Source organism: Ascaphus truei, chromosome 6 (genome assembly GCF_040206685.1).
Source record: "Ascaphus truei isolate aAscTru1 chromosome 6, aAscTru1.hap1, whole genome shotgun sequence".
NCBI classification, from domain to species: Eukaryota; Metazoa; Chordata; class Amphibia; order Anura; family Ascaphidae; genus Ascaphus; species Ascaphus truei.
Genome location: NC_134488.1, coordinates 21,212,650 through 21,240,613, shown reverse-complemented (window position 1 = coordinate 21,240,613; position 27,964 = coordinate 21,212,650). Strand labels below are relative to the sequence as shown.

The window sequence follows — 27,964 nt, the reverse complement described above, 5'->3', positions numbered from 1 at the left end:
CCCCCTCCCGCCCGCGTCCCTGACGTCACAGATTGCACGCCCCCCTGGCCGATGACGCGCCATCGGCAGCCGGCTTGTGAGGGAGAGAGGGGGGGAGGGAAAGAAAAACCGGCTCATGCCGGCCCGGGGACAGTCAGTCAGTAAGAGACTGGCGGCGGTTAGGGGGGGGACGACAAGAGAGAGACACACGCACGAGCAGGTGAGCCGGTCACGCTGCGCAGATCGCCCCATCTCTCGGTGACCGTTACATCGCCCGCCGGAAGAGGATGCCCGCGTGACCCGGGAGACCACCAGCAGCAGCAGCAGCAGCAGCGCCAGGTCCCGTCCTCCAGCCCCCGTGCCATGGCCCAGAAGAAGGACACCCTGCGGCACCTCTTCGCTGGGGGGTAAGGGGACCGCCACGCTGCATTGTTATATAGCATAATATACCCTCTCAGCAGCAATGGAAGCGGGGGGTGACCGGTATCACCTCTCCGGGGAGGGGAACCCCACGCGAAACTTTCATTGCTCTTACCCGCATTGTGGCAGCACCCTCACTCCTTCCACGAGTGCCTCCGTGGGGGGACGGGGGGGTATTTCTATCCCTTTGGGGGCTTGCGTCTGTTTTTATTGAGCAGGTTGGCAGCTGTGGTATAAACATGTACATATAATGGGTAACGCAGGCACAATACATCGCCATCTCAGCAGGGTGTATTGGAGCATCTCAAAAAGGAGGACCCCCCTTTTTTTAGATTGTAAGCTCTTCTGGGCCAGGTCTGCCTTTGCCTTATGTTGTCATTTTATATGTCTTTCTTATCATTGTTAGTCATTCTATTTACCTTGTATTGTGATTTTGTAAAGCGCTGTATACATTGGCGCAATATAAAAAAAAAAAAAACAATGCACTTCTGTTAACGTTTTTTTTTTTTTTAGCGCCCTAGACATTAAGTTTACCACCATCTCCTTTTATATATATATATATATATATATATATATATATATATATATATATATATATATATATATATATATATATATATATATATATATATATATATATACACACACATACACACATACACATATACACATATACACATATACACACATACACATATACACACATACACATATACCCACCCCCATGGGGATAACACTCTTAAGTCAGACATTTGTACTCTTAATTGAATGCTTTAGCTAAAAATGTGATTCGAGTAATCTATACCACCTCCTTGGAGTAAAACGCATCATAGATTTGGTACCCGCAGGGGGTCAGAAAGGGTTTTACATAAAAAATTTTTTTTATATATATATATTACACACATGTAGAGGTATCAGTACCGTGTTAGCCGAGCTTCAATAATCAAAAAATAAATAGATGATACCGTTCTGTGGCTAACGAAATGCTTTTATTTGTGCGAGCTTTCGAGATACACTGATCTCTTCTTCCGGCGATGTTACAATGAATGAAGCAAGCAAAAGGTATACTTAAAAACGGTGTCTGACACTGTATTTAAGTATACCTTTTGCTTGCTTCATTCATTGTAACATCGCCGGAAGAAGAGATCAGTGTATCTCGAAAGCTCGCACAAATAAAAGCATTTCGTTAGCCACAGAACGGTATCATCTATTTATTTTTTGATTTTATATATATATATATATATATATATATATATATAATATAATATAATATAATATAATATAATAATATATTTTATACCCCCCCTGAAAAAAAAATGTCATTTTTTTCACTGTCGGTCCTCCTCGGTGAGCCCAGGCTGCAGTTATATGATGAGCTGTCTCCGATTACTGTGCAATATGATGGTGCAGAGCATTGGAGGAACAGAATTGTAATATTATAAAAGAGTTGCTGTAATGAAATGCAGCTGCTCCTCTCTACTGTTAGTGATTCAGTTTACCTTCAGTGATTAAAATGATCATTTATTTACAAAGACACGGGCAACATTTAAGCTTTCTTTTTGAATAAAGTGTCTATAATAAGACTGCAATGTTGTAAGCAGTGGCTCAGTGAGTATAGGCACTCGCTGGCATTGAGAGTTTGAAGCAGGGGAGCCTTGTGACCTTGGGCAAGTCACTTTATCTCCGTGTGCCTCAGGCACCAGGAAACATAGATTGTAAGCTCCACGGGGCAGGGACCTGCGCCTGCAAAATGTCTCTGTAAAGCGCTACGTAAAACTAGCAGCGCTATACAAGAACATGCTATTATTATTATAATGCAGAATCGTATTAACCCTTTGCAGAGCAATGTGCTGCCGGGAACCCTGGCAGTGAAGTGGTTAAACAAGAAGGCAGGCATCATTGAATCCGTTTATATAAGTGATTATGCTACAAAGACGCAAGTTTCCCCTTTCTCTAGAACAGTGTTTTTCCACCAGGGTTTCTAGGAACCATTGGGTTCCCTGGGCAACCCTGAAGGGTTCCCTGCAATTTTCAGCTAATTTGAAAATCGTGCCAAATACAGAAGAATTTATAATGCATCTGATCTCAGACGTGCTATTAGAGAGGGTTGGGGATCCTTACAATGCAAATGATCCCAGACGCGCTATTAGAGAGGGTTAGGTTTCCAAGAATATCACAATACAATTATAGGGTTCCTTAACCAAACAAAAGGTTGGAAAACACTGGTGTGGAAAGATACTCAACATCTCCTGCACAGCAAGTCTATCTAGAAGAGTAGTTAGAAAAGCTTGCTGCATGGAAAAGGACTAATGGAAAGGGTCTAGTGTGGCATGAACATTTCACAACAGAATTATTGGGTTGCTTAGCCAAAATGAGGTGTAAAACCACTGATCTAGAAGACGAGTAATAAGTAGAGTACCACTGGCTCAGCAGAGCTGGTGACGCGCGAGTCTGGTTGCTTTTGGAATGAGGACTCATTCTTGTACTTTCTAGAAGCCATCTTTAGTGTCACGTGTGTTTTTTTTAATAAATCAGTTCTGTAGTAAGAAAAAATACTTTTAGCATTTGCTGTTTTAAAAAAAAAAAAAACAACTTTGAAAGACCAATTTTCTTGTATTCTATTTTAACAAGCATGCTTGTTCCTATAGCAACGATTTACATTCCCCATATTTAAAGATGTCGCCAAACTTTGCCGATCAATAGACGGAGAACGAATTGACCGGCAGCTATGCAGTTGTTTAGGTAATTAGAGATTGCCCACATGAAACTATTGAAGTAAAAAAAAGACTGAAGTGCAGCTTTAAATGGTGTGCCAACCCCTGGATGTTTATTGGGTTGTGGTGCAAGGGCTTTACAGCAGAAGCCTGAGGTTCATAATGTATTTTGTTAAAGATGTTTGCAGACTTGGTTCATTTTAGACTCACCTAAATGAGGTCAAACAGTACTATTTCCCCAGGCCTAATTTTCATAAAAGAAACACTGACAATTCCTGTATATCTATAGATAGATCTATCTAGATATATCTCTATCTCTCTCTATCTCTAATATTTAAAAAAGGGAGAACAGTATCCATGGTTTAATCACATTGAGCATGTAAAGGTGTGTTGCCGACTTTTGTTCTGTGCTGATCCGAGGTCCCTGTTGTCTCTCACCCTTTTCTATGCCAGAACGACTTGAAGCAATGGAAAGTCTCTTTAAAACCTTCTGTAAAACACTGTTTTTTAAAAAATTTTTATTCCTTTTAGTTTTTAACCCCATTGAGTGCCAATTCCCTTTAGCAGTTAAGGGGTTAATAAGTCTGTTTTTACGCTGACGGTTGAACAGCATATTCTATCAAATTCTTTTCTCACCCACCCTTTCTGGGTTTTATGCGGGTTTCCCCTCTTGGCTCTGCTCTTTCGAATATCTAATTGACTTTTCTTGGGAAAATGAATGCGAATCATGTTCATAAACTGCAGCTGTAGAGAATAAAAAAAGCTTGTGGGAGACAGTCATTGCATAAAAATAAAGCACAGACGCAAGTTTCTGTTGTGTCTCTTGTAGATCCTCTCTCCTTACAACTTCCGACATGACTCGTTTTCTCATGAACCTCGTGGGGGGGAGGGGGGTGAAAGCAATTTTTTCAACATAGCCTCAAACTAAAAAAAGAACAAATACATCTGCAATTAAAGACTTATACAAAATTAAATCTACATGTCTCCATTATATAAATCTCCCTTCTTGGTGTCCTGGAAGGGGTCGCCATTAATCTGTGAAGCTATTTACTAATCCCTTACAATTCTAGATCCACACTTGGAGGCTTCATTTTGACAAGGGTTTGGCCGGAGATTTAGCTCAATGGTCACAATGTATGATGGATAAACAGTTGCTTATTATGATTTCGGGATTGTTCACACAGAGCATCAATCCCCCTCCATGAGTCAAACTCGGGGGCGGGCAACGCCAGTCCTCAACAGGTCAAGTTTTCAGGGTATTCCTCCTTCAGCACGTGGCTCAGTTGATTGAGCCACCTGTGCTGAAACAGGCATAATTCCAATACCTGGCCTGTTGGTGGCTTTGAGGACTGGAGTTGTCCGCCCGTGGTAACTCCTATAATGTTAGTACCTTGCTTAGAGCGGTGCGATCCTGCCGAGATTCACTTTGCTGCAGCATGAACACATTTGATTGAACTTTTGATACCAAATTGTAAAGAAATGAACTATTTTGCATTTTTAAAGTGAGAGAATTAGGTAAAACACTTCAATAGAGGAGGGTCAACTGTCATTTGTATCTGATGACGGGTCCTGTGTGGATCTGAAATGATCTTTTATGCTTCATAAAATAAATTCAAATTGATCTCAAATGAACTGTCTTGGGAATTAAAAATAAATAAAAAATCCCTTCAATTTTTGCCCTTTTAAAATGGCAAAATAACAGCCCCGTGAATTTATGTATCGCCATGAAATTCTTTGCCGACTCAATATTGGGGGGTTTATGGCAGGTTCAACTAATCTTGTCCTGTGAGCATTTCCTGCTCTTTAACCTCTTCAGTGCCCTAATGATGTACAGTTGACGTGAAGAAAAGTGCCACCCCAGGGGCCCAGGGGTGGCCAACGCCAGTCCTCAAGGGCTACCAGCAGGTCAGGTTTACAGGATGTCCCTGCTTCAGCACAGGTGGCTCATACAGAGGCTCAGTCATTGATTTTTTTTTGGTCATGATTTTAATTCATTTCTAGTATCTGGGGTTCCTGTGGCAACCTATATACTACCGTGGGGAGGCTCAATTTTACACTTAATATTTCTTAACGCATATCTCCTGAACGAAATGTCAGATGTTAAAACAGTGCTGCAAAGGGCATGAAGTAGGTAAAAAAAAATTACATGGCAAAAAAAACTGCGATCAGTGCGAACTGCTGCTTTTAAATGACAACTGTAAATGATCTCTACTGCCCTCATGCTATGCTTCGCAGCCTCCAGTACATAAGGAATGTGGAAAGCAGAAGAGGTTATTACAGTGCATAACATACCTACGTGCATTGTTTATGTTGCATGTTCTATATGTGAAGTGCTTCAGAGGCCTGAAATATTCTCATTTGCTGACATAAGGACCAGAAACTACTTGTTTGACGGGCCTGTTTCTAGCTCATGCTAGTTAAAAAGCAACGCTACTGCTACAGGTTGTATTGTTTGCTTAAAATAATTTTTTTTTTTTAAAGTTACTGGATTGAAGCAGGGGGTCTCCGGAACTGAACCCCATTAATTTCAGCTCCGGGGACCACCTGTTTCCAGAGATACAGACCTCCCAAAGCAGGTGCCGGTATCTGCCGTTTAAGGCCGCGGCCAGGCTGGGAGCGAGTGCTCTTTCGCTCGATTTGTGTCCAGTGCAGGGGTGGGGCGTGCCGTGATGTCACGTGAGCGGTTCGCCCTCATTGGCTGAACTGCGCAAGTGACCATGGCAAGTGTGTCAAATTCAAAAGAATTTGTCTCCCCAAGCAGCGGAGTGCTCACGTGTGTGTGTGTGTGTGTGTGTGTGTGCGCGCGCGCATGCTGGTCAAACACATTCTCGCAATGTAATCGCGCGGACCGCGCGCTTGCACGCTCGCTCTCAGCCTGGACGAGCCCTAAAGCCCCTGGTTACGCAGGCCAGGAGGTATCCGCACTGGATGACATCATGGATTCCTATTGGCCCGTGGGACATTTAAACTCCGCCATTTCATTAGTCAGTCAGTTCCCTATCTGCATAGACAGACCTCCATAGTGTTGCAGGTATCTCTAGAAGCAGGGGGTCCCCAGAGCTGAAATGAATGGGGTTTAGCTACGGAGACCACTTGCTCCAATCCTGTTATTTAAAAAAAAAAAAAAAAAAAAGCAATACAACCTCTAGTACCTGTACTTGTTTTTTGATCAATCCTGTTTACCCTTAGATTGCAAACCCTTAGATCAGGCCTGCACAACACGTGGGGCCGCGGGCCGCCGGAACTCGCCGCTGTGCGGCGGCTTCCCCTCCTCCCGAGCCCCTTCCCCCCCGCGAGCCGAGCCCGCTCTCCCCCTCCTCCTCCCTTGCTGCTCGTGCACTTGTTGTAGTCAGAGGAAGCCGCTCCGTGTCAGAGGAAGCCGCTCCGTGTCAGAGGAAGCCGCTCCGTGTCAGAGGAAGCCGCTCCGTGTCAGAGGAAGCCGCTCCGTGTCAGAGGAAGCCGCTCCGTGTCAGAGGAAGCCGCTCCGTGTCAGAGGAAGCCGCTCCGTGTCAGAGGAAGCCGCTCCGTGTCAGAGGAAGCCGCTCCGTGTCAGAGGAAGCCGCTCCGTGTCAGTGTCACATGGGGGGTGATGTGAAGGGGGGGGGTGTTTGGAGGTGCAGGGGGGGGGAGAATGATGTGTGTGGTGTGCAGGGGGGGGATGTGTGTTTGTTGTGGAGGGGGAGTACAGGCATACCCCGCATTAACGTACGCAATGGGACCGGAGCATGTATTTAAAGTGAAAATGTACTTAAAGTGAAGCACTACCTTTTTTCCCCTTATCGATGCATGTACTGTACTGCAATCGTCATATACGTGCATAACTGATGTAAATAACACATTTGTAACAGGCTCTATAGTCTCCCCGCTTGCGCACAGCTTCGGTACAGGTAGGGAGCCGGTATTGCTGTTCAGGACGTGCTGATAGGCGCATACGCGCGCTGCCGTTTGCCTATTGGGCGATATGTCCTTACTCGCAAGTGTACTTAAAGTGAGTGTCCTTAAACCGGGGTATGCCTGTATTATGTGTGGGTGAGGGGGAGAGATGGGGGTCTGAGAGAGATGGGGAGGTTCTTGGGGAGATATGAGGATGATGATGGTGAGAGGTGCTGGAGGAGAGATGATGATGATTTTACCCGTGAGGCCCAAATTTTTTTTTCCTTGGAGCAGTTTGGCCCTTCTCGCTTTACGAGTTGTGCAGGCCTGCTTAGATCTACACTTCCTGGTGAGATCAAATAATTAACAAATTGTTGACCCAGATCAGATGTGCCCTGGTTTGGATTGCTGGTGAACCAGTTAATGTTGGAGAGGACCATGCGGGAAACACAGCATTTAAATCTCACACGCAATTCACTGACACTTGATGATTTTTTTTTTTTTTTCTCACAACCCTCTGAATATCTGGGTAATTATGTACAGAAATAAGGGAATTATGTACAGAAATAAGGGGAGTTTTGGTTGTGGCCATTTCGCTGCGGCCAAATGGTCGTAGTTTTGACGCAGACAGACCCATCCACCACAGCCGATTCACCACTGGAATCCCCACAGCCGGCCGCTTCTAAGGTTTTATTACTGGTTAGAGTAGGGGGTTAATGTAAGGGTTTTAGCGGTTAGCTTAGGGGGTTACTTTCCGAAGTGGTTGGCGGCAGCGGAAGTGGAAGTTACAGGCAGCGACGAGTCACGGCTTTATGTCCTAGACTGGTTGGGAGAGGAGGGTGTATCACACTGAACAAAAAGAAGCTTTCAAATTCGTGTTGGGAGGGGAAATGTTGCAGATTTTGAAGATGTATACGGCATCTATACCAATATTGAATTATTTTATCACACCCAACAGCTGGTAGTTATGATTGATTCACTTATATATCAGAAGGACTATTTCTCCAGGCCCGCTATTATTATTTTTTTTTTTTTTTGAGTAAAGAAAAATGTATATATTTTCTGGAGTATTACTGCACTAATCATTGAGGGGACTGTTCTTTAATAATGTATTCATTAAAGTCCCGCTGAAACTGTAAAGTTGTTTACATTAATGGTACGTAGTTTAATTTCAGATGTTTATAACAAAAACATTTTGAGGGACTAGTGCTTTTTTATCTGCTATTGGCTTAGCCAAATATGTCCTGAGGTTTTAATTTTATTGCATTTGGCAGCCATCCTAACTGCCCATTTCTGTTCTTGCTGCATTGCACTTGCTGTGGTCTTGATTTTCTGTCAATTTGAAAATCACACAGGGGTTTTTTGTTTTTTTTAAACTGAGCAAAAAGCTTGAAATATAGATTAAGTCGAATATCAAAGCGGTTTAGTTCCTGGAGCTCGTTTTGTATCTGAAGTGGGTTTTTTTTTTTTTTTAACCTGCTGACATGGCCCGAATGACAAGTTCTGAGAAATGGTTGCCTGCAGCAAACTGGTGCAATATTGCATCACATTCTGGCAACCAGCAGTTCCTAACCAGTGCCTGCAAGATCTGTGCACCTTTTACATAGTTGACAGCTTTCCATTAATTTCAGGGACGCTGTTAAAGGTTTTTTTTTTTTTGTGTTTATTGGACTCGTGTCCTGTGATGCACCCTCTTCCAAGGAACCTGAATTCAGAGACGCCAACAAGAAAGACTGGTTACTGAGATGCTGTGGTGGGTTAAGCTAAATGTCAGTGCCAAATGATACAAGTACGCGGCTGTCCTCTCGGAAACTAGTTGGGTTCATATACTTTTGATGAAATGTCTCATTACTTTTTTGTTTTTGGCAAACATCCAATCTGCTATTTCTACAGTTGGCTAGGGACGGGTTCATATATTTCTGCACGAGAAGTATAAAGTAAGATGGGAAGATGAAGTTGGAGCCGTGTGGGAAAGAGAAGCTTGCAACCGCGGTACCTGTAAGATCGTTTGGGAGGCCTTTATCCGGCAGTGGATCGACGGCTGATCGACTTAATACTGCAATAGCTTAAATTTGTCTCCTTTTCATCTGAAAATGTCTAATCTTCACCCCTGACACTTTCCACAAAACCCAAAAAGGTGTGTTTTTTTTTTTTTTTTGTGGCCATCTGACTTTTTATTTTTTAAATTCAAGTATTTAGAACTTGATCTAACTTTAAGCCTCGACTTTCTTAGTCATTAGCCAATGCTAAGAGGATTGGGGCTTAGTCTCATGTGTTTGGATCAGTGTGCTAAGGTCATTTCCCCCATCCCAGCCAAGTGTGTGACTGATATTTAAAGAACACACGCCCTTCTCACACAGGATGCTATTTTCAGCTCATGCAAAGGACAGGAGCGTTGTGGTGTCTCTTCAGATCAGCTGACTGGAAGCAGTATATATGCACGCACACACCCACTCAGGGGTGGGCAACTCCAGTCCACAAGGGCCACCAACAGGTCAGGTGTTTATGATATCCCTGCTTCAGCACATGTGGCTGTCTTTGACTGGGCCACTGATTGAGCCACCTGAGCTGAAGCAGGGATATCTTTAACCTGACCTGTTGGTGGAGTTGCCCACCCCTGTTTTACACTGACGTCCCTGCTAAGTGTTACACGAGCTCCCACGTGTTTTATTTCAGCTGACACGCACAGCACTTTTTTGTAATGTGCATGTGCGATTTAACGCTGAGCCATGCTTCGTTTTGTTTGTTTTGTCGGATGTCACGCTGGTGGCACAGGACTGCCGGCCAGGAAATCTGTTGATGCAGGTGGTAACAGATTGTGCTATGTCCGAGGTGTTTTAAGGCTTAAAAGGATGTGCTGTGTGTTTCAGGTGCAAATCTGAGAAGCAGGGGTGAGGATCATAAAGGGGTCCGCTCTATGGAGGTATATTCAGTCTTCCAATAATGCATTAACACAGGGGGGTGCAAACTTTTTTTTTCCCTGCGCCCCCCTGCTGGCGGTTCCCCTCTCTCCGCGCCCCACCCCCGCTTACCTCGGCTCAGGCGGCATGACGTCACATCGCCATAGCAACGTGACATCACATGACCTAAATGACGCCGTGTTGCCATGGCGACGCATCTAAGAAGCTGCCGGAGCCAAGGTAAGTCTGGTTTACAGAGGCCCTGCAGCTCCCCCGGCACTTAATTTAACTGCCTTCGGGAAGCACACGGGGCTCTGTAAACCCCCATGCCCTCTGCAGTCTGTCTCGTGCCCCCCAGTTTGCGCACCGCTGCATTAACAGACAAATGTACCAAATGTCTCTACCATTGCAGAGCAGGCCTCTGCAGCACTGCTGTGTTCCAGGCAGTTATAGGGGTAGGAAAGTGTTCAAACTGATAACGTTTTCTGTGGATCTCATTTAAGATGGCTGTTTTGGTCCGGTTTTCTTGTTTTCACATATCGGCATTGCTAGTGCGGTTGCTGCTGGTTTGTGGAAATATTCACCAAACATTAGGACTGGAGAGAATAAACTAGGGCCACATCAAATGAAGCCTGGTGACCAGGGGACTGGGGCCTACGTGTAAAATTGTTGGGTATTGTAATCATTTTGTTACAACAACAAGATTAAGGTCCATGTTTACTAAGCCGTCTTCTGCTTTAAGACACCTGACGCTGGAAAACACATTACAGCCCATTGATTTGAATAGGCTGTAAGACCTCTTCCAGCACCTCAAGGTGTTTTATAGCAGAAGAGTACTTGGTAAATATGACCCTATGGAACTATGAAGTGGCTGAACGTCTAATAGTATTTATGTCTTTATTTATATAGCGCCATTAATGTACATAGCGCTTCACAGCAGTAATACACGTGATAATCATATAAATAGCAAATAATAATATAAATAACACATTCTGAACCACTTCAGATATAAAAGTAACATTTAGGAAAAGGAGCCCCTGCTCCGGAGCTTACAATCTAACAGTCGGTGTATGTTTGAGATCGTGAATGTATCTTGGGACACCGTTTAAATAAAAAAAAAAAAAACCTGACCTCGTTTATAGCAACTGACACCATAACAATGTATGGTATGTATGGTATGTATAGTCCTTAAATGTGAATAATCATGTTGAGGCCGTATCTGTATTTTTTTATTTTTTTTCCAATTTGGTTGTAGATATCCATAACGGATACTAAAATGACTGGGCCTAGACCTGAACCTCTGCCTTCTGCCCTGACATGCTGGAAGTGATGGGCCATGTGCTGCAGGATAGCAGTGGTGCCACTCTGACTCCATGTTACCATGACGTTTTAGTCTAACAATGATGTATACGTCCCCATAACAAGTGCAGTACGACTGAGTCACATTTGAGTTGGAGGGGAAAAAATACAGGATTACAATCTTCTGAGTCAGGCTGGCAATATGGAGTGTGACATGAGGTCATTTGTTCGGTGTTTCAAGGACTGCTATAAAAAAACTAGTTTGAGATGCGTAATGGAGGATATAGTAATGTATGTATGGCTTCCTCTGGGCTGTCCGGATTTTCTACACGGCTCCCTTTTCTAACTCCTCTTCTAGATAGACTTGCTGTACAGAAGATGTTCTGTTGACCTCTCAGCACCAGTATTTTCCAACTTGTTTTTTGTTAAGGAACCCTATAATGCGTCTGAGATCAGATGCATTGTAAATTCTTCTGTATGTGGTACATTTTTTTCAAAATTGCAGGAAACTCAAAGGTTCCTTGGAATGAATCCCTGTTCTACACTGTTTTTCCTTTGTGGTTTTAACTCCAAGCAACCTCTTCCCTCACCTTGATTACACCCATCCTGCGGTTTATGTCGTGTGGTAAGCAGATCTGACAATGAGATGCCTGAACCCAACAAACAGGATCCCAGGATGCACTGAAATGATCACCAGCAATTGTCATAGATTAGAGATATTCAAAACCCCTCCCCAGGGCTTGAGCTCAGACCATTGTTTTATTGTTGATGGCTTGGCTAATGGTCCCTGTTAAGAGGTTGGAGAACCTCTCACCCCTCCCTCCCCGTAGAAAGCAAAATCACAATATGAATGTAGTGGAAAAATTATTTTAGACTGGGTTGCGGTGTTCTAGCTTCCTCGTTACTTTGCAAAAAAACATTGGACACTCCTAGGCTGCGATTATAGTGAAGGAGTGCATGGAGTCTTGCACGCCTGTCGCCTGAGTGAACTGTGGATCTGTGTGACGAGGGGCGTGGCCGTGGCGTCACAAGGCTGTTTTGCCCTCATTGGCTAAACCACTCACGTGCTGCGGCGCGAATAAACAAAACTTCTCTTCAAAATGTGGTCGCATCCACCATCGCTGGCCCGATAGAAGTATTGTATTTTGTTCGTGCCGTCGCGCACACTATGGCCGCAGCCTTAGACATGAAAATCGGTTTCCAAGTGCTCTATTCCGAGGGTTCATCTGAGTCCCAAATTCCCTAAACATTTATTGCAAGTTACTGTTACCAGAAACATGTGTACTGTAATATGATGATAAAATGCAGCATTTGTTCCAATACTGCCAGGGACTCTAATCCAGTTGCATGAATAGATTGTCTCCCTGTTTTACTGCTATACAAGTGTGTGTGCGCGCCCCATTCCTGATAAGTGCTTTATTAGAACAGTGACGAGACCGTTTCATATTTGTAACCTGGTTGTTTTCTTTATTTAAATTTTATTTTTATTAACCATTGACCCAGGTTTTTTAAACTTTTTTTTCATTTTAACAGGGGGTCTACTCCGTATAATACTGTTGCACTGCATCGTTTTACACATCCTGCTACAACAGGGCTTGTCTTCTCTGAAATGGAGCTTAGAACAGATTGGTTAATATGAGATAGTAATCCCACTACTGGTAAAGGTGATGAGTGGTTTTGTTTGCAAGCGCTCGTTGTTATTAAAATAACTCAGTCTCCGCTGTGGGTAGTATTGGGACAGTGGTATTTTTATACGCTGTGTTTTTTTTAAGACGTGGTGCAGTGAGGGAGTTTGCTTTTAAATCCATCCCACATATGGATCAAACATTTTAGTTTTGCGGAAAATCGCTGTCGCTCTTGTGCTCATGCGCTCGCTCTATGGCCGTCTTCATTGACTTATAGCCTTTTGCTTGCGTTGCGTCGCACGGACTATGGATGCGGCCTAAAGCATCTTAGAGACGCTACCTTTTTGGTAGGGTTAAGGGCCCATCCTGGACTTATACTAATCTGTGTGGTGGTCACTCTGTTTTCTATGATGACGAAAGCTTGAAAGCGAGAGCCCCGTGACAATGTTTAAAGCTGCAGTTCAGGCAATATCCTGCATGTGTGGTTTTTTTTAATAAATCAGTTCTGTAGTAAGAAAAAATACTTTTAGCATTTTTTGTTTTAAAAACAACAACTTTGAAAGACCAATTTTCTTGTGTTCTATTTTAACAAGCATGCTTGTTACTATAGCAACCATTTACATTCCCCATATTTAAAGATGTCGCCAAACTTTGCCGATCAGTAGACGGAGAACGAATTGACCGGCAGCTATGCTGTTCTTTAGGTAAGTAGAGATTGCCCACATGAAACTATTAAAGTAAAAAAAAAACGGGAGCTTGAACTGCAGCTTTAAGTGGGTGATTTTTAAAAGGATCTTTTTGTGCGTCTGTGTGTAGGAAACACTCTCCCTCCTCTTCTCTCCCCCCCCCCTCCCCTCCCTTGTGTAAGGTTAACTGTATTTTAATCTAAAGTACATTTTTACCTTCACTTCGAAGAGAAGTTAGGTTACCCTCAAAAGAGAAGTACCCCTACATAATGGGAGCAATGGAAAAGAGATGAAACTGCCTGGTTCCTGCCAGGCAGTCCCTTGTGACCGCCCCCAACCCCCCTTACCTGCTATCTACCATTGTGTAAGAACTGAGGGGTCTTGAACAAAGTAAACTCTGTGCTATGACAAATGACCCTTATGATCTTGTTCTGCTGCCAGGGTCACGATTGCACCCTATCCAATGTCTCCCCCTGCAGGAATATTTAGCCTCTGCATAGAGCAGTGATTCCCAAACCAGTGTGTTGTCGGCCTACTGCCAAGTTACAACCTGAACCCCCAAGTGTGCCAGGAAAACGTATAGAGCAAGACAAACTTCAGAAGGATTAAGGACAATGCAGATTTAAATTTAAACTGAAAATGGAAACCTTGCATTTTAATTTAGTAACAAAATAACAATCTGCAAAACAGTTTAGCCTAACTCTCTTCTATGGAAATCCATGCAAGCAAAGGAATAAGGGTGTTGCGTGTATTTTAAAATCAAGCTAGGGATGCCATGCAAAAAAAGATTGAGAACTTCTGGCACAAAGGAAATAAGATCAAGATGTCCGGAGGTGTGGAGCAAAAATTGTATCCCCTGCGAACGCGGTCTGTATGGCTCACTCTTGTACATCATATATTTATAAACCATATATTGCTGTACACGTTTTTTTAAATATAATATGTAATGTGTATCTTTAGTCTGCATTGCCTGTATGACCCGTTCTTTTTCCACTCTGATAATATTTATGGTGGCAACGTATTCAGCAGCATTGTTAAATGGTTCCGTAAACAGAAATATAGTTTTACATTGGCACAAACTGGTACTAAAGGAATTAATGTCTACATCAGTGTTTTTCAACCAGGGTTCCTAGGAAGCTTGAGTTCCCCAGGCATCCCTAAAGGGTTCACTGTAATTTTCAGGTCGTTTTTAAATTGTACCAACTACAGAAGAATTTACAATGCATCTGATCTCAGACTCTCTGTTGGAGCCAGTTGGGTTCCTCAGAATTTCAAACGGGGTTCCTTCACCAAAAAAAGGTTGGAAACCACTTGTCTACACCAAAGAATTTGCATTCTAAAAGGATAAGGTTGTGCGTATAGTGACGTCACGCTACGGTTGCTGGAAAAATCAAATTGACTTGACTTTGTGACGCGACGTCGCATCGCTGCCAAAGACTGCGCTTATAGTGCCGGCTACGGATGACGTCATCTGTGTCCGTAGCCCTTGCGAAAGTTGTAATTTGAGTTTGGGAGAAGTCTCTTGCTACAAGGGGAGTGATGTCAGGCAGAGGGGCAGGGACAAGAGCAAGGGGAAGGCTGAAATGGAGAGGAGTTGCAATTTTTGTTTGTATGCTGAATTTACTTAAATTACAGGAGAATTTACTATTATAAAGTTGTTAATATAGTGTTTCACTTGACAGACACAATATCTCTCACACTCACTCACACTCACTCACACACTCACACTCACACACTCACTGCATCAGAAGCGATCTGATTGGTTTACAGCCTGTCACATGGTGAGACCGTTGCTGTAAAAATCAAATGGTGAGACCTTTGCTGTAAAAATCAAATTCTACTGACTACAGAGATTTAGGTCGCCGTCGCACCTACTATAAGCGCATGCAACGGATTCAATGCATTTGTTTTGACGCAACGCCCGTCGCTGGCACTATAAACGCAGCCTAAGATAACACAAATGTTACTGGACCCCCCTCAATACTTTAACACGGTATATACAGACTGACATGATTGACCATACTTGATTTCAAGGACAGAATTGGACACCTTCCTACAATTGAGGCTTTACTGATGGCATGTCCCTTTTTAATCTGGAAATGTCAGGAAGTGCTGTTACAGTGAGGAGACAAGGGCAATCGGTATCTCCTGCTCGTGTCCTGTATGAACTTGTGATATTGTGTGCAGTCGCCCACGGTTCTTTCCAGGAAAGAACATTGTTGGCACATTATGATTTCGGTGTGCTTTGAGAGAACACAGGTGACAGCAGGCTGTTCCTGAAATATGAAATGGAAGTATAAGCAGAGCAAAGACCAGCACACAAAAACATGACAAACTCCCTGACCCCAAAAAACAAATCTTCAAATTTATATTGGGTACATTGTAAAATATGATTGATAGGCGAACTATCCCCTGTACAGAATCTCCAAAGATTTATAGTTTTGTGTGTAAGAGACAGCATAATCCAGAGGGGAACGTTTGCCAAGCTGATAAAACGATATATTGTCGACATATAGTTTTACTGTGCTACGAATGGTTTAATTGCCTCTAGGCAGCAACCGCCAATCCATCCCCCACTGTAGGTCTTACTTTTTACTCGTACAAAATACTCATTATTTTGAAACTTTCACAGCAAAAGCAACTGGGCTCCTAACATAGAAACTAATGATTTGTGTTAATATATGGAACTATTGTCAAAATGTACTAATACTTCTCATAAACCTTCACTGTGGGCTGTTAAAAACGTTTTTTTTTATATATATATGCATACAGTGTACTTCTTATTTATTTTAAGTAATTTTGATGGACCAATACCAGATTCCTTTAGAGCAGGCCAACTCCATTCCTCAAGGGCCACCAACAGGTCAGGTTTTAAGGATATCCCTGCTTTAGCACATGTGGCTCGGTCAACTACTGAGCTACATATTGAGCCACTTGTGCTGAAGCAGGGATATCCTTAACCTGACTGGAATTGGCCACTCCTGCTTTAGAACTTCAGACCCTTTTAGTTAGTGAATGAGCTTTCGATTCGCATCTATTAGAAACGCTTCTGTTGGTCTTCCAACTCATGCTGTATTTACTTTTACAGAAAGCATATGTACTGTTTGAATGTATATGAGTGTGTAGGAGGTGCCTAGTAAAGAATTGCAATAGGAAATCAAGTCAGGATTTCACTACTTTCCCCGTGCACCTAGGCAGCTGGTTTCAATGACAACCATTGAATGCATATTTTTATTTCCTTTCAATTTAAAAGTATTAAACATGCTCCAGAGTCCTACTTTGAGATCGCAAGCTCCTGCTTTTTAATTTACGGAGCAGAGAGCCAGAGATTCTAGCTTCGCACTTACCTGTACCTACCTGTATTGTCATTTTGTAACCAGGATTTGTGGATAAGACTCAATGCACCGGTTCACATCGAAACATGGATTGGAATTGAGAGCCCGCCCCCCTTTACTTGTGTTCCCCCTTCTAAATGTGTGTCTCCCCACCCATAATCATTCTTGTAGCCTATATAGTATTGAATCATTTGTAAAAACAGTCAAATAGGAGTATTACAAAAGAAATGGGCTTAGAAGGGACTATTGTATAATGGAAAAAAAAGAGAAAAAGTGTTACCAGCGCTAATGCTAAAGATAAAATAGTAATATTATTACAGTGATTACAAAAAAAGCTTTACTGAGAAAGTGAGGCTGCCTGGACAAAAAGTGATCAACACAAATCAACAAAAACCTAACAATAAAAACAAACAGCCGGCCACTCCAAGATAATAACAGTAAGTGAATTCTGACCAAATAGAGAGTCCAATCAGGGGTAGCAAGCAGTCCTGAGGGGGATCTTGAATGAAGTCTCACAAAGGTGACAGACATAAACAACAAAATAGACAAAAATAAAAATCATAGTGTAACTCTAAAAAACCAAACACATGAGAAGAATAACTAAATGATGATTACAATTTTAATAAAATACAATTAATAGATATTATAACAGACAATTTGCCGTTGGGCTAAGGACCAAGAAATGCAATACCATCCAGTAGGAGTAAAATTAGAATCCTACTTGCAGCAAGGCTGAAAATGAAGGACCCATAGAGCAGATGTCCTGCCTCCCCAGACACGAGATCCTCTGCAGGGGATGTTACACGAGTCCTCCGGAGATCCACGCTATCAGAACAGCCACCGCACAGTCCACAGGGTGTACCATACGGGTAAGCCGGAGCCCCACGCTGCTAGGACCGACTGCCCCTGACGAAGTGACTTCCGTCACGAAACGCGTAGGGTGGTTTATTGGCTTAGGACCTGCATCATCCCTCTCCCTTGGAGATGTGACCTCCCCAGATTGCGTCCCTCTGAGCCCCAAGAGCTTTACAGCCTTTCTGGACTTCACCGCGTGCCAGCGCTGCTTTGTGACGTCATTGGCGTTCCGCGCGTCCAGCGGGCCTGTGTGCGCGGCGGTGCAGTCGGTCCTAGCAGCGTGAGGCTCCGGCTTACCCGTATGGTACACCCTGTGGACTGTGCGGTGGCTGTTCTGATAGCGTGGATCTCCGGAGGACTCGTGTAACATCCCCTGCAGAGGATCTCGTGTCTGGGGAGGGAGGACATCTGCTCTATGGGTCCTTCATTTTCAGCCTTGCTGTAAGTAGGATTCTAATTTTTCTCCTACTGGATGGTATTGCATTTCTTGGTCCTTAGCCCAACGGCAAATTGTCTGTTGTTATAATATCTATTAATTGTATTTTATTAAAATTGTAATCATCATTTAGTTATTCTTCTCATGTGTTTGTTTTTTTTAGAGTTACACTATGATTTTTCTTTTTGTCTCTCTTGTTGTTTGTCTGTCACCTTTGTGAGACTTCATTCAAGATCCCCCTCAGGACTGCTTGCTACCCCTGATTGGACTCTCTATTTGGTCAGAATTCACTTACTGTTATTATCTTGGAGGCGCCGGCTGTTTGTTTTTATTGTTAGACTATTGTATAATGCTTTTCCTCTCCACTGATTTGTGTTTTTGGTATCCTAGAACCCCATTGATCTGGTTCCTGCCTTGATTTTCACCGTCTTATTTATTCCTTTTCACTTCTCTCCCCGTCTCTCCCCCACCGTCCCTGTCCCCTGTTCTATAAACAACCTAACACTGTTATTGACTGGCCAATCTCAAGTTGAGTACTCTGGCCCATGAGTCATGTTATCTTCCTCCTCTTAGTGGGTGAAAACTTGAAATGTAAACTTTCTGAGAGACAGACTTGCTTTGCCTTCCTTGTTTTGCTTTGCCTTCATTGTTTTGCTTTAGAGAGACGAGCAGTGTCAGGAAACATAATTGTGCGATTTTGGCATGGCGTTTTAATTGCTATTAAGTTCCTTGTCCGTATCACTAGTTCACGATTCAGCTGCTTGTAATAAGCTACATGGCCCCGTGTTTTCATGTGAAGTACTGTAATGTAGAGCCAGTCACGGGATGAGCTCTAATCTTCTTCTTCTTTTGTAGGTGCGCAGGAACGGTGGGCGCTATTGTCACCTGTCCCCTGGAAGTGATTAAGACGCGGCTGCAGTCCTCCGGAATTGCCATCCATTCCGTTTATTACCCCCAGGTACAGCTGGGAACCCTCAGCGGGGGGGGAGTGGTCAGACCCTCCGCATCCGTACCCCCTGGCGTCCTTCAGGTTCTCAAGTAAGTATCCGAATCTCGACTCGTGCATCTTTGCCATTGGGATGGTCTACGCCTGTTGAATCCAGTTGGGACGCGGCTGCGTGGTGGTGAATGCAGGTTGAAGTCATTAGACGCTACCTAAAACTGAATTGCTGATGGGGCAAATCTTCACTATTTTAGATTTGGATACAATATAAAAAATGTGTGATGAAATACTGTTTCTCTTGTTGGCCGTTTTCCAGATGGCAGGAATCTTGTAGGATGGTATTGTCGTATTGAATAGTAACCTGCACTGTATTTTGCAGCCATGTTGCTGCTCAGTATGACGACTGATCTTTAACTCCATCATTGCCAGAAGAGCCTGCACTACATAACTAGCCCCTCAGGGAGGGAAGCGGTTAAAGCAGCCATCAGTGCATAAACGGCTGATGGCCAAAGCTTTTTTAGAAGTCCTTTCTACCTTACACCAGCTATGAATAGGAGTTGCACCTATAGGGCCAAGAGAAGGAGCTCCTGCATACTGAGTGACCTGCCGATTTCTGGGATCGTATCCCAGAACACCCTCATGAGACAGCAGTATTACTTCACTACAACTGCTGCTTTAAACGACACTGTGTATATTAAAGCACAAACATTGGACAGTATTGGGAATGTAACATATCTCTCCAATTATTAACATAAACTTGATCGAGAAATCCCTGTAATGGCCACAAACTCCCAATTGCCAGGTTGATTAGGTAGTTACTTTACTTTTTTATTTAAGGAACTTAAAGTAAATATAGCAAATAAAGAACATGTGGTGCCAAATCCTCGAGGAAGGGGTCTGCAAGTATTAGAATTGGAGGTGAAGTCCTCTGGATCTATTATGTAGTCTTGTGCAGATCTTTCGCTAGCCTAAAATGAATGGGTTAGTTGTGTAGTGAGGATACTCTCTGTGCGTACTGTAATTGGGTAGACATGCCAGAAGCTTGTGCTACAGGACTGAGGATGTGTCCTTATTAACACGTGGGCTAGACAACTATCCATTTGTTAAGGATTTAAAAAAATGAAAGGAAACTGCCAATCTGATCTTCTCAAGGTGACCTCTTCTAGGCCAATTGGCACCAGTAACTGCTCCGACAGGATAATCTTCTGTTCCCTATAGAGGGAGAGGAAAGGCAGTCCTGTGGGGTGATAATTAATAAGGGATAACCCTGCTTGTCTTGGGCCTGGGACCCGCTGCGGGCGGCCGCACGAGCGTTCCCCACCAGCAGGGGAATCCTCCCGAGCCGGTCCCAGTCCCCCCTCACGGCACAGCTCACTACACGCTGTGACGCGTCAGCCGCCAGGGGATTCAAGAGAATTGTAATCCCAAGCGGCGACGCGTCACGTGGTGTGGCTGTGAGCCAATGAGGAGGGGAGGCTTCGGGAGGAGGGGAGGTTTCGGGGAGCGGGGAGGAGAGTGTGGAGGGATAGCAGTGTGAGTGCCTGTCTGTATGTATGTGCCTGAGTGCGTGAGTGCCTGCCTGTGTGTGTGTGCATGAGTGCCTGTCTGTGTGTGCCTGAGTGTGTGTGTGTGTGTGCCTGAGTGTCAGCATGTGAGTAGGGCAGCCCGCAGCAGCTCTCTCCTGCAGCCCGGGAGCCCGAGCCCGTGGAGGGGGGGGGGTACCGGGACCCTCTGCTTAAACCACGCCCCCCTCCGCTTACACCACGCCCCTCCCTCCCACTCCGGCTCCCGCACCCTATAGACCGCATATCGCGGTCTGTGTCTGTCAGCGCCCCGCCTGTCTGCAGTGCGGGCGCGCTGACTGAGGGAGCGGGGCCTTGGAGTATAATATCTGACGTTACCGAGATGTAGAGATGTAAGTATTCTGGTGTTCGCTCGTACGATTCCATTACTAAGGTGGTGCCCTATACCCTGGCTGTCTGGCATAGAGGAAGGAGGTTTGTTCTGAGGTAGATGTTTAGCATACACTTTAAATGTTGGTATAATGGAGCATGCTAAATTGCTGCTTGACAGATGAAGGGTTGCAAACTGACATTATGACAGATGTATGCTAAACGCGTTACTTTCATGTTGCATACTTTTGTGTCTGCATATTAAAGAGGCAATCCAAGCCTGTTCTCCCCTTCATTTTTTTTAATTATAGGATTGAAGAAGGGGGTCCTCGGGGCTGAACCACATTCATTTCAGCTTCGGGGCCCCCCTGCTTCTGGAGGTACTTACCTCCGTATGGGGGTGCTTTTAGCCACTCCAGGGTTCACCATATGGCTGCTTTTCAAACCTCGGAGGGCCTGAAGCGGGGTGGTCCCAGAGCCAACAATGAATGGGGTTCAGCTCGAGACCCCCTGCTTCAAACCTGTATTAAAAAAGAAAACTCATTTTATTATATCTATCCTATCTATCCTATATCCATCTGCTGTCGTGTGCCTTGAATTTAATAAACTGGCGTAGAAAACGTATACATTTGACACTAGTAGAACTGTTGCACACAAATTGTCTGCATCAAAGCATAAATTGCATCGTCTTGATACTTCTTCACCAATGTGTTGAAAGTCACCTCTGCACAATATAAGTGTGAATACATCCGGTAGTGAACTTGCACTGCCCTTTACAGACTGATTTTTTGCTGAATTACATCGGTTTGTAACCCTGCAAATTAATTCTGCAGTGATCAACTATTCTATATTTACACTTTTTGCCCTAGGATTATTCTTTGAAACTATGGGGAATAAAAGAGTTGTCTGCTCATGAAAACGCTGATTTCCTGTCATTCCCCTTCTATTGGCTGAACCTCAGAAACTAGAGCTAATTAGAGCAGATGGAAAATGAGTGCTATAGTGTATACACATTCATGACATACTTAGTGTATGTATACATGCACGTACACACTGGCCCATAAACATGTGCATGTTTATGGGAGTATTCAGACAATGCACAAACATGGTTTATGAGCAGCCACACACAATCAACCCAATCCCCAGTATTGTTTACACTTCTCACTCTGCAACCTGTGTCCTACCTAGATCATTCCGATATTCACCATTAACTTTTTGCTGGCAGGAAATGAGTACCCGCTGCCCCAGGTTAATTCTGGAGTCAGTTGCTATTTCACACACTTCTCTTCCCCCCTCACCCCCCCCTCTCTCTCTCACTCCGACCTTCAGCAGAAGCCGATATTTCCCCAAGCACTAAAACCACTAATTTTTGTTTTTGCAGATCAATCCTTGAAAAGGAGGGACCAAGATCTCTATTCCGAGGGCTGGGTCCTAACCTAGTTGGCGTGGCTCCTTCCAGGTAACTTGGCTCCGTGCAAGATGCGAGTGGGGAGGGTTTTATGTGATCAGTAGTTCGGTACCCTTAGGCTTTGGAACAAAGGTGGGAGAAACCTGCTGTCGGCTCTGTCCTTATTGAAGGTTCATTCACTCATTCTCTTCTTGTAAATCACATTTTATGAATGCTCCGCCTTAGTGCTACATTTTTAACCCCTTCAGGGGCCTGAAGCATATTGCAGGCCGCTCTGTCAGTGAAGAAGCGTTTCGGCAAAATGAATGAAGCCACATATGTATTTTTCTGAGGGTCACATTTCTTGCTGCTCTCCCCTTGGCATCGGGCCACATGTTGCTCTGCTGTCTCCTGTATACTGTACATGTTGGTTGTCTGTGTTTACACGCCTACTGGATCGTCTGTGCTTTTTGTATTCATATCTTTCTCTTCTCATAGGGCTGTTTACTTTGCCTCGTACTCAAAAGCCAAGGAGAAGTTCAATGCTATTTTTGTTCCCAACAGTAATATTGTGCACATGTGCTCCGCCGGCTCTGCAGGTATTATGAATATATTCATCTTCTACAGCAGGGGCTGTGCACTCAGCAGTGTCTGAATATTGGATAATGTATGCATATATTTGTATATGTACCTATGCATGAAATATGACTTCATCTTGCAGTTGTGTGCAAGGAAATGGTGTCTGTGAGGTGGGCTGTATTCTGCCCCATTCATCTTGTCATAGAATAAGCTTGTACTGCAGTCCGTTAGAGTTTTATAGCTGGTTCTCATGTCACTGGATATCTCCTCTGCCGCCGCATAGGGTTACATGCCTTTATGTAGCGATGTTTGCCTCTAAATGTCGCCCAAGATCACATACCTCCATACCCTACTACGCGTCTACAATTCATTCTCATTGGCGGCTCTCGTGTAGGTGTACTCTGATCCTCTGACACTCACACGGCACAGCATGGCCAATATCTACATTTAGTATGCGTAGCTGAAGATAATGTCAAAGTAATAAGAGAAGAGCTCAAATTATATACAGGTAGTCCTCGCTATCCAATGTTTCACTTTACAACGAATGGCATATCCAACGCTTTACAATGCCACTCTACAGGCTGTTATCTGACGCCGGAATGTGTTATCCAACGCTCACCGCCACTGATTAACATGGGACTCGCTTTACAACGGTTTCACTATCCAACACTACTTCCAGAACGGATTCCGTTGGATAACCGAGGACTGTCTGTACAGAGATATGCCCCTCTATCAAAAAGAGCAAACAAACCCCATGCTATTTTTCTCCTGATTTTAGTAAGTTTGCTAAAGACACCCATGACGGTTACTCAAATCGTGTGACGTACTCTTTCCATCAACTTACAAATAATTACATAAATTAAGCACCACATAAATCAAACCCCATCCCTTGAGCAAATCCTTACTATAAAGACGGTATACGGGAAATGCCTTTCCCGTGTCTCTCTCCCTGAATCTTCCCTGTGATTTAAGTGACTGCATTGTAGCGGGAGCAATAGCACGCTTGTACTGTATGACTTTCCTGCACTAACAGAACACGGATGGGAAAGGCTTGCATAGAGTACTGAGAGAAGGGGCTACAGACATTTTACTTGGCAACGGTTATTCAACCACAGAACAAAACAGCCATTGTCCTTCATTGAATGTTGTGTGAATGGCAAAAGGGTGGGAGATGTGCAACCCTCCTATCCTGCATCAGGGCCACTTCTGGCTATAAAAGAATGCGTACGTAGGGCTGTAAGCATGTCCGTGCTGGAGCACGCATTCTATTTGTGTTGGGTCTGTGGCATGCAGAATAATGCAGGTGTAATGATTCACTGAGCAGGACAGATTAAAATCTACAGAGATGGTGATCGAGGGATAAGTAATCAAGGTCACACACCTTTTTACCTAGATGTCCTCAATCACAGCCTTGAGAGTGATACATAGGGCCTTATTCTGTATTTGCCGACGCAGACGGTCAGGCTTTTTCAGTCAAAAATCCCCATAGACTTCATAGATTTTCGGCTGAAAAGGGTCTGAACAAAATAAGGCCCATATCCTGAGCCAGCAGCTGCAGGACTGTGCTGCAGTGATGCGGTGAATGGAGCAGAATTGGTTTGCATTAAATTGATCTCCAGTAAATGCAGAGGTTGGCTGAAAGTAATGGCTGAAAGCTATTCCAAAAGACAAGCATAGCAGCTGAGCACACAGTTCGGGTTGTGTAACGCTGCTGTGCTCTAAATTTGTGAATGATCAGTGCCATCTAGTGCTAAACAAGACACACTGCCAGTGTAAAAATAGACTACACTACGTGCACCCCTGCAATGCACGGAAAAGCCGCTGATTTCTCTGCTCTGTGCATGTGAAATCCGTCACAGAAACAAAGCTTGCTCTCCTCCCTTTTCAGCTAGAAACCTCTGAAATGCAGCATTAAACCTAAAGCTGCACTAGATTCAAGCATTTAAAAAGTATGGCATATAGCTGACTGATTCTTCTGTTCCCTTCCCAGCGTTTGTGACAAACTCCATGATGAACCCAATATGGATGGTGAAAACCCGAATGCAGCTTGAAATGAGGTAAGATCGGTTGCGATGCCTTTTTAATATTACAAGCATTGTTGCATTAGGGACCTGTTCTAAGCATACTATGTGACCGCTGACTTTCCACACTTGGCTGTTAGAGCAGGGCAGTGGGATTAGAGCCCTGCATTGGTTTGTGCTGCACACTGTAGCTGGGCTCTGCAGTTTATTTAAAGCAGGCTGTGCAAAATCCTATTTGTTTGTCTTGCCGCTCTTTTGCCAGATCTCTAGAACAGGGGTGTGCAAAGTTTTGGAGCTGCAAAACCCCCCCCCCCCCTTTCTGTTACCCGTCGTCAAATGACGTTGTGGGTCACGTGACCCCGCAGCGTCATTTGACGCACGTTCCCATGACAACGCGTATGTCACATGCTGCTGCGTTGCCATGGCGACGTGTCCAGAAGATTACAGAACCCCAGTAAGTTGAGGTTGCAGAGGCCTCGCGCGAACCCCGACGTTTAACTTAAATGCCTCGGAAGAGCGCAGGGCTGCTGCAATCGCCGCGCCCCCCCCCCCCCCCCCAACAAAATCCTCCGCCCCCCCCCTCACCCCCCCAGTTTGCGCACCCCTGCTCTAGAACATACAAAGATATTTGCTTTGGTAACCAATCTGTGATGCTTTTTTTCTTTTATAAAGACCTGTTTGCACATACCACGGGGGAGTGAGCCTCATTGCCGCTTTGACCTAATGCTGGTATTCAGTTGTCTTTAAATGCACAATTTTCACTGTTTTCATTATGACTACACCCTGAGATGGTGGCACATCTGCCTCTTAGAAAATAATGCTGTATACATCTTATGTTCTTGCAACAAGGTATTAAACAGGGAGAACATGCGGCGTATACAGATATAGTTACAATGCCATTGCTTTAGATACCAGAGCGAGCATTGGGTGCTATCTGTGTTACCAGTTTCCTGAGCACCCTTCTTACTGTTTCCATTATTGTTACAGAGTGAGAGGCTCCAAGCAAACGAACGCCCTTCAGTGTGCCCGCAACGTGTACCAGACAGAGGGCATGCGCGGCTTTTATAGGGGTCTTACTGCCTCCTATGCTGGTATTTCTGAAACCATCATTTGCTTCGTGGTATACGAAGGTTTGAAGAAGCGCCTGCACGAAATGGACTTATCGGCAAACTCATCGGGAGAGAAGGGCTCCACCAACTTTCTGGGCCTGATGTTGGCTGCCGCTTTCTCCAAAGGCTGTGCCTCTTGCATTGCTTACCCACACGGTATGTTTTGCTATTATACGAATTGTAGCGGTAGGATTAGTGACAGATGATACAACCCAGACTCAAAACGCAGTGCTTCTAAAAATAATGGTTAAACCAAACATTTATATAGTAATGGCAACATATTTTACTTGTGCACAGAGAGCTGATCATATTCATCATGGGAAGTGTACAAGAGCAGAAATAGATTAACTTGTCTGCTACCCCTCCACATACAGCTGCAATCCTTGTACAAAGTCACCTTTAAGCTAAGCAGTGTTGAGTTTAACATTTCTTAACCCTCATAGCCCTTTATGAGAGTAATTTTAGCTCAGCAACCAAGTGCAACATTATAAAATCTGAGGACAAGTCAGATGGGTTGCGAGACCTTTAGTATAATGCTAGTTTGTGGTTGAAGCAGTGAGCGTATTCTGCGGTAACGTAGCTTGGCTGCTCGTGCTGAATGTATTCCTTGTCTCCATCATAGAGGTTATCCGCACCAGATTGAGAGAAGAAGGAACCAAGTACAAGACATTTTGCCAGACGGCGCGTTTGGTGGCCCGGGAGGAGGGTTACCTAGCCTTTTACAGAGGACTTTTAGCTCAGCTCTTCCGGCAAATCCCCAACACGGCCATTGTCCTTTCTACATATGAACTTCTAATCTATGTGCTCAATGAGAAACCCAATTAACTGGCCAGCATTGCAGAGACATAGTTGGTGGACACTGACCAAAGGTAGACATGAGACACGGATGGCCACTGACTAATAAGAGGCCGTCTGAGCTGCTGGACATTATTACCTTTTGGATTGTTTCTTTCTGGAAGGTTTCAACCATCATTAACGTTAATAGTTAATTTGTATATTTTGTTATTTCAAACTTGCGGAGTCAAGATTACCACTGAAGCTGCTAGTGAATTAAATCATGCTATTTAATGTACCCGTCCTTGGTTGATATGTTATTTTTCACACGTTTCATCGAATTTATATCCATAAAGATGCAAAGTGCAGAAATCTGCCGTAGCATGTATGTTTCATTTGTTCAGATTTTATACAGTCTATAAAACCGTGTCCTAAAACAAAAGTATTGGTACACCAGTACCTACATTTATTCTGCAATTAAGATGTGGAGGAGGTCAAATACAGGTAGCCCTCATTATCCAACGGTTCACTTTACAACGAATGGCATATCCAACGCTTTACAATGTAACCCTGTGGGCCGTTTTTCTACGCCGGAATGTGTTATCCAACGCTCACCGCCACTGATTAACACGGGACTCACTTTACATCGGTTTTACTATCCAACGCTACTTCCAGAACGGATTCCGTTGGATAACCGAGGACCGCCTGTAGAATTTGAAATGAGCAACTGTTAAAGCAGCAGTCCCCTACACGGCTTTCTACAGGTTGGGAACTGGGTGGTCTTCCAGAGTGGAACAGCTCCGGTTCCCAAGATACCAGTGAACCCCCCCACCCCCCCTCCAGGGGAAACAAACCGGGTGGCAAAACTTGGGCCAATAAGAAGCTGCAATGTCATCGACCTGCGGCTTTCTATTGGATGGCCTTTTTAAATCCCCTTTTACAACCAGAAAGTAATACAGGTAACTTCACTGGTAAGTATGGGTGGTGGGGTTCCCACAGCAGAAAATGGCTATGGAAATCAAAGGATGCTGTAAAGCTCATTAAAAATAGCATTGAGTTGAAATTTAAAATAACTAAAAATGCAAGAAGTGTTATCTAGTTCTACAGAATTGATTTATTAAAAAAAAAAAAAAAAAA

The 27,964-nt window shown here is 44.0% G+C and overlaps 1 protein-coding gene across 1 annotated transcript; it reads left to right on the top strand.

The window, feature by feature from the left end:
* SLC25A33 (solute carrier family 25 member 33) lies at positions 1-27,125 on the top strand. The gene is made up of 7 exons (XM_075603586.1): positions 1-386; positions 18,978-19,160; positions 22,339-22,416; positions 22,843-22,943; positions 24,914-24,980; positions 25,932-26,209; positions 26,676-27,125. The coding sequence occupies exons 1-7, from the start codon at positions 343-345 to the stop codon at positions 26,876-26,878; spliced, it is 954 nt and encodes a 317-aa protein (XP_075459701.1). The 5' UTR covers positions 1-342; the 3' UTR covers positions 26,879-27,125.
* Positions 27,126-27,964: the final 839 nt, after the last annotated feature.

What these genes read in the sequence shown, in the direction of transcription:
- SLC25A33 (XM_075603586.1), top strand. Translation starts at nt 343, where the DNA reads ATGGCCCAGAAGAAGGACACCCTGCGGCACCTCTTCGCTGGGGG. An exon ending in CGGCACCTCTTCGCTGGGGG is followed by an intron (nt 387 to 18,977) that starts GTAAGGGGACCG and finishes CTTCTTTTGTAG; the next exon opens with GTGCGCAGGAACGGTGGGCG. An exon ending in GTGCTCCGCCGGCTCTGCAG is followed by an intron (nt 22,944 to 24,913) that starts GTATTATGAATA and finishes TTCCCTTCCCAG; the next exon opens with CGTTTGTGACAAACTCCATG.